This window comes from Myxocyprinus asiaticus, chromosome 48 (genome assembly GCF_019703515.2).
Source record: "Myxocyprinus asiaticus isolate MX2 ecotype Aquarium Trade chromosome 48, UBuf_Myxa_2, whole genome shotgun sequence".
NCBI classification, from domain to species: domain Eukaryota; kingdom Metazoa; phylum Chordata; class Actinopteri; order Cypriniformes; family Catostomidae; genus Myxocyprinus; species Myxocyprinus asiaticus.
Genome location: NC_059391.1, coordinates 22,112,325 through 22,119,346, shown reverse-complemented (window position 1 = coordinate 22,119,346; position 7,022 = coordinate 22,112,325). Strand labels below are relative to the sequence as shown.

Genomic DNA, 7,022 nt, shown 5'->3' with positions numbered 1-7,022 from the left:
GTTAAAAAAACTTGGCTATCATGCCAGCAACCTTGAAAAAACTGTTTAAGTGTACCTAGGAGAATTGGTGCAGTTTTTAAGGCATAAGGTGGTAACAGCAAATGTTTATTTCGTTTTAATGTTTATTACACTTTGACGAACTCAATGAACTAAATAAAACTTAAAATTTTGTACCATTTTGTGTGTAAATATGAGTTGATTTATGTGACAACTATAATTCACCAGCCACAAAGCCTATAGAGTATGTAGGTTGAAGCAAACCATTTGTCCACCACACACCATTGTAAGCGTTGTTTAAACCCCACTGATATCTCCAGATGCATCATTCACCACCCACAATTGGAATTTAAGACATTTAAGAGGAGCAACTTTTCATGCATTTCTTTTTTTCACCATGATCGTACCTCCCCACATTTGTTTTAATGACGTTCCTTGTTCCCTCTCAACAAAAACAATATAAACAGCTTCTCTGAAAGACTTGCAGGACTTGTTTCATGCCTCACTACCTGTCTCATGTAATGAATGAAACTTCAGAGAAGAATATTTGTGGCAGTTTGAGAACAAGATGATCAAATTATTAATTTTTCTGTGTGTGTTTTCAGTTCCGACATCTGTTTTAACAGGTACAGTAAATTTCATGTGATTTTACTGCATGCACACTTCTTAAATGTGTGCACAATTTTATAATAACTTCTATTTAGTTTTGTTGTGGGAGCTCAACATACTGACTGTTTCTCAGATTCTAGTGTCCTCTGGGTCATGCAAGATAGATCTTAATGGTTTATACTGTATATAAAGTATTATATATAAAAAGTCAGAAGCTAGATAGTCTCAGGTGTCATTGTTTTGCTTAGAAATCTGTTGGATAAAATTGTATTTACATGTGTTTTCCTTATATTATGTACATTTTTGCATAATATGAATTATTGTAGCTGTTTTGTATATACTGTAGCTGACCTTTAAACATTATGAAATGTGACCAGCAGAAATAGAAAATGAAAGTCACAAACACTTGCTTAGTGTTGCTTAAAGGTTTTTTTTTTTCTTTCTTTTTTTTTTTTAAACAAAGAGAAACAGTAAAAATGATGACACTTGCACATTTTAATATCATTTAATTAGGCTCAGATGTTGTCTCGGTGGTTTTAAAAATCACAAACCATGATTAATTAAAATAGCATAATCTGCAAATCACATGCTATTTACTCAGACTGCCTATGCCACTTCAACATTGTCAGCTCATTCATTACATGTTTGTCAGTCCATTACAATAAATGTCACATCTAAAGATGATTATATATATATTTTCTCTTAAGACAAAATCACACATTTGTTTTTCTCCTACCTTCCTTGTTTGGACTAAGTGTTCAAAAAAAAAAAAAAATTGGCAGACTAGATCTGCTATGCTGCTGCTGCTGCTGCAGAGCAAGTATAGAGACTACTGCTCAAAAATACATATACATGCATAGCTGCGGGAAGTAGGTGTGCTGAGGGTGCTGCAGCACCCCATTCCAGCCCACCCTGTGAAGTGCTTTCAAAACAGTGTAGGCTTTGCATGAAAAACAGATGATAATTAATTAATGTTATTTAAAAACTGTTGTAATCTGTGTTAATCTCGTTAACAAAAGTAATGACGAAAATTTACTGGGGTATTTTTATTTAATAAACAACAAAGGTGACAAGAAAAAGAAGATTATGACAAAAATGTAATTCTTTTAATTGAAACTTTTTTTTTACTCTTCACAAAAGTGCATGTGAGGACAGAATAAAAAAAAAGAATACTGAAAGACATTAACAGTGCACTAACAATGTTTTCAAAAAGGATAATCAAGAAAGATTGTATTAAATACTCCAGGCATAGTGTTGTGGATTTCCCTGCTTGGGCTGCGTGAATTAATCTGATCAATGAACACCTGTCTAAAACACAGAAAATTAATAACAGTCCCTAAAATGATTAACAACACCACAACTTCTAAAAAGATAATGCTAATACTAGCTACTACTTTATACACTTTAAATGCTATTATTTCAGGAGCACAGGACATTTTGCTGTTGCACAATTAGACAAAAACACACAACATGCTGCATCAAGCATGTATGAACATATACAGTATACATTTAAAGAATAAACATTTCAAACAGTCCCCCAACAAAGCAAAATACACAACCTGCCAACCAAGCAGATGTATCACCAAGACTTGTGTACTGCTGCTGCTCCGAAGAGCCATGTTTTGGCTTGCTTGGCCGAATGGCTTAAACGGCTAGTGACCTAACTCATAATAGGTGTCTGAATCAGGAAAGTCCTGAGCTTATTAAACTAGAGATTTAGACTTCCTTTGTGTGGATTTATTTAATCTAATGACAGATAGAGATGTGTGCCAGCCAGATTTGACTAAGGCATACCTTGTAAAAGATGCACATTTATGTGTCATGGCCAAAAGCTGACCGTCCCATGCAAGCTGGTAGAAAAAAAGCCCCAGCAAACCACCTGAGCAAATAGTATTTTCAGAGAAAAAACTCTCGCTGCGCACTGCAGTGAACCCGGCTTGTCTGCTAAACTGAGCAATTTAAACGTTACACAAAGAGAAACACTTTCAGACCAGATTAGATGTCAAAGGATCAATCAATTTGCACCATGCGAGCCAACTTTCTTCACATGTCACATGTGAGTGAGCCGATTGGCTGACAGATAACAAACTCGAAGAACCTATCGGCTTGCACTAAATAGAGTTTCATGTCTGAACTTTGGTAATTTTTTTCAGGTTCTCAATTTCTGTAGTAAATGTTACCATCTCATTCTTTATTTATTTTCCTTAAAGTCTCGGTGCCCCCCACCCCCCTTAATTTCATTATAACATATAGTCAGGTTTGGGGAGTAACGGAATACATGTAACGGGATTACGTATTTAAAATACAAAATATAAGTAACTGTATTCCACTACAGTTACAATTTAAATCATTGGTAATTAGAATACAGTTACATTCAAAAAGTATTTTGATTACTGAAGAGATTACTTTGCATTTTATTGTCATTTGTTTCATTTAATATTTAGTCCTTTCAGATGGAAAACATTTATACATATAAATGATGCGATCCAAAGAGCATTTGAACAGTGGTGAAACACTTTCTTATGATGTGTTACATTCATACGAGCAGACAGAGAAGTACGTTTTAAATAAGTTTGGAGCAGAAGAAATAGAAATAAACCTTGTGTAAACTGTCAACTTTACGCTAAGCTAAAATGCTATTTCTAGCCATTTTACATGCATGTTACCAGGCACGATCATGTTTTTTCAAGAAAATTCATGTTAGATCATAATTTCTTTTTTTCTAGTAAGACCTTTGATATTAGGGCAAAAATCATATTCTTGATAATAATTTTTTTATTGTTTTCCTGTAAAAATATCTAAAAATCCTTAAAAAATTATGAATTTGATTTATCTTTTTTTAGAAACAACACTGCATAAGATATTTAGGTTTTTCAGAGAATGTATTTTTAACATGTGTATTTTGTCTTACTGTACTGGCAGAGTTTTTATAGTCAAAACAAGTGAAAATATCTACCAGTGCTGAGGAAAAAATCAGAAGTATTTAGAATACGTTACTGACCTTGAGTAATCTAACGGAATATGTTACAAATGACATTTTACAGCATGTATTCTGTAATCTGTAGTGGAATACATTTCAAAAGTAACCCTCCCAACCCTGCATACAGTACAGTAGATTGATTAAATGAAAATGTTTTTTTATTGTTTCTCACAGTTTCTCACTCTTTGTGGTTGCTTGTAACTTACATTAAGGGAGTGATACCATTTCCTGAATTTAGTGCTACATTTATGTTGGATGACGTCACAGTAGGACACTACAATTCAGAGACGATGAGATACATTCCAAGAGAAAATACTACAAATGAAGATGAGATGGTTCAGTACATCATGTATAGAATGAAGAATGATTTGCATCCTTTTGTTGTGGGAAGATCAAGACATGACAACCATACAGAAGGTAAGACAAATTGGTTTGAGACAGAAAGACATACATAATGTTTAGAAACATCTAAGCAAAATACAAATATAAATTGAAATGAAACATATTTGGGTTTTGTTTGGTGCTATTTTATCAGAGTCAGTCTCAAATATCTGTTGACATCATTGAAATGGAACCAGACCACTGTAAAAATAATAAGATACTTGAGGCACTATTTGGGGTTCCTCAGATCACCACATGGGTGAAACCATCTGAAGAACCTCAAGGAACCCTTTTCAGGGTTCCTCAAACATCCTATACTTAAATAACTTCGATATGTCTTTCAAGTTCCTCAAAACCTTTCATTTATGATGGGGTCGCTGGAGAAGCCATTGACAGTCTTTAGAGTACTTGCTGGAATTCAAGGGTTCCATTCCTCTGAGAAATGTTCTTTTGAAACTGTGCCTAGAAGTTCTCCAAAAGGTTCTGCCAGAGTTCATATAGTGTTCCTACAGTGTTCCATTCTGCCTCTTCTGTTCTATAATAGGTCCTCAAATTTGTCAGCTGTTGACTATTTGTGAACTCTGGGACGATGACAAACCTGGACAAATGATCTCTAAGATTGCTTTTGGCGGCTCCACTACAGATGAATTGAGTGTTTTTGATAACAAATTTACCTATCAAGGCACAAAAGAAATGACAAGACTGTATCTGGAGCTGTACAGGTGGCGTCATGAGACTATAAATTATCCTGGCTGCATAACAACTCTTAAGAATTACCTTAAAAAGAGAGCAACTCAAGTTAATAGAAAAGGTATGGCTCCATATTTGCTCTTTTCTCCATTTTTTAAAAGACAGACAAAAATGAAAATTGTCATCACTGAAATAATTAGTCCCATTTATTGTAGTTGCATGGAAAAGAGCGTGGAAGTCTTCAACAGTTTTCAAAATTCCTCCATTTGTGTTCCACCTGACATAAGTGTAAATAATGACAGAATTTTAAATTTTTGTGTCAACTATTCCTTTAATCCATTCTGCCCTGTTTTGTCAAATACAATTTTCTATGCTTTCATTTAGAAATAGGTCTCAGCCTCCATAGTGCTTGAATTACGCATGGACACAAAAGAGAATTCTGAGCCCATTATCAAGATACAGATTTAATTAGTCACTTTTAATGTTACTTGATGTATTGTTTAATGAAAATGCATTGTATCATAAATGTTTATCTTTTCTTTCCTCTCCTCTCTTCAACAGTAAAACCCAGAGTTAGACTCATCCAGAAAGCAAACACACATTCCAGAGGGTATCAAGTGATTTGTCTGGCAACAGGATTTTACCCTCGTCACATCAGCCTAACCTTGTTCAGAGATGGGCAGCCTGTATTGGATCATGAAATCACTGGAGGAGATCTGCTGCCCAATGGTGACGGGACATACCAAATGAGGAAGAGTCTGGAGATCAGTGCAGAGGAACAGAGAGAGAAACACAATTACACCTGTTCTGCTACACACCTCAGTCTGGACAACAAACTGGACGTCTATTTGGTTAATGCAATCTCAGGGAAAAGAAAAAATACTAAAGAGCGAACTTTTTTAATATGTTTGTGACCTTTTTAATATGTCTGATTTTTCAGAGTTTGATCCAGGTGAACCATTTCAATCAGTTATTCCCTACGTGCTGACAGTTTTGGCATTAGTGTTGGGGTTTGGGACTGGAGTTATCATATATAATTGCAGGAGAAGACGTAAAGGTAGAACAAGAACTAAAATAAATAAAAAAATGATCTTGTGAGCTCAGTATGTGTGATGCTGTGAGAAATCCAAAAGATACTTTTGTTTATGATTCAGTGCTGCTAGCCATTAATAAATGTGATGTTTTTATTTTATTTTATTTTTTTTACTTCCTTTAATGTTATAGCTTCCTCTAAAAGAGAATATTCTGCTGCTTCTAGTGAGTACTTAGTTTTTACATTTTGTATTATTTACAGTACTTTTGTTGATGTTTAAATTAGTTCCAATTTGACACCACTGTATAAAGAATACACATTACAGTTATTTATCACTCATTAAACTATTTCATTTTACAGCTTCTGATGAACATGTGGACTCAACATCATCACATGAAGCACAGCATGAATCTACACAGATAGAGTGAAAAAAGTTTAATCAGCATGGCCTCTCATACCATATTGCTTAATTTTATTTTATTATAAATGAATTATAAATATTAGTGAGAGTAAAATTTTGTACATTTGAAGTGTAAATGCATGTAAGTGCCTGCAACAGACCAGGTAAGAGGATCATGAGAGTTTCCTAGGACAGTTCTGATATAAATGAGGTAAACAAAGAGATGTTTATGTTTACAAAATATAGCTATTAATTAAAGGACATGTTTGTGTGTTTTTATTTTATATTTACTGTGCTATTTCACAATGAACACATTTAAATGTGAAGTTAAACAAGATTTATCTTCTTAAATGTTGAGACACAAAGAGTTTTCTTTTCTCACTTCAAATCACCATTAGCTATTTAGACACTGATTTCTTCTGTTGCTACTTTTCAGAATCCAAACTCTAAAGAATATGGAATTATACTAAAATAACTTTTATTTTATGGACTAAACTACTGGTGGATTTGGCTGAGACATAAAGTGCAATTTTGAAAGAATCAAAGGCACAACTGAAGAACGTGAATAATATATATATATATATATATATATATTTCTCTCAAATGTAGGGAATGTTGCTGTAAGCACTATGGGGAAGTGTCCTTACACAACCTTGTTGAAACCCTTATACAATCACCTCAATCTTCAGATTGGCAATGGTGTCTGAGCCCCACCCTTTTGGGCACACAGTAGGCCTATATAAGTGGGCGTTCAATCACCATTTCTTCAGAGGGACAAGAGTGAGTCACTCGTATTAAAAAACTCTGAAGTAGTAGTGTGGCCAGCTTTCGCATGTCTCGTTCCCTTTCGATTCAGTTCACTCGACATTGCTGTAAACAATATGGGGCCACAGTCCAATGACTTATGTCATATTAAAGTGTACAGTATAGGA

The 7,022-nt window shown here is 34.3% G+C and overlaps 1 protein-coding gene across 1 annotated transcript; it reads left to right on the top strand.

The window, feature by feature from the left end:
- Window positions 1-516: 516 nt before the first annotated feature.
- LOC127437556 (major histocompatibility complex class I-related gene protein-like) lies at window positions 517-6,600 on the top strand. Its single transcript, XM_051692550.1, has 7 exons — window positions 517-623; window positions 3,761-4,003; window positions 4,512-4,778; window positions 5,219-5,499; window positions 5,600-5,714; window positions 5,882-5,914; window positions 6,051-6,600. Exons 1-7 carry the CDS (start codon window positions 566-568, stop codon window positions 6,116-6,118), a joined length of 1,065 nt encoding a protein of 354 aa, XP_051548510.1. The 5' UTR covers window positions 517-565; the 3' UTR covers window positions 6,119-6,600.
- Window positions 6,601-7,022: the final 422 nt, after the last annotated feature.

Coding starts and splice junctions, on each gene's coding strand:
- LOC127437556 (XM_051692550.1), top strand. CDS start 566: ATGATCAAATTATTAATTTTTCTGTGTGTGTTTTCAGTTCCGACATCT. Junction 4,779..5,218: donor AACTCAAGTTAATAGAAAAG/GTATGGCTCCAT, acceptor TCTCTTCAACAG/TAAAACCCAGAGTTAGACTC. Junction 5,915..6,050: donor AGAATATTCTGCTGCTTCTA/GTGAGTACTTAG, acceptor TTCATTTTACAG/CTTCTGATGAACATGTGGAC.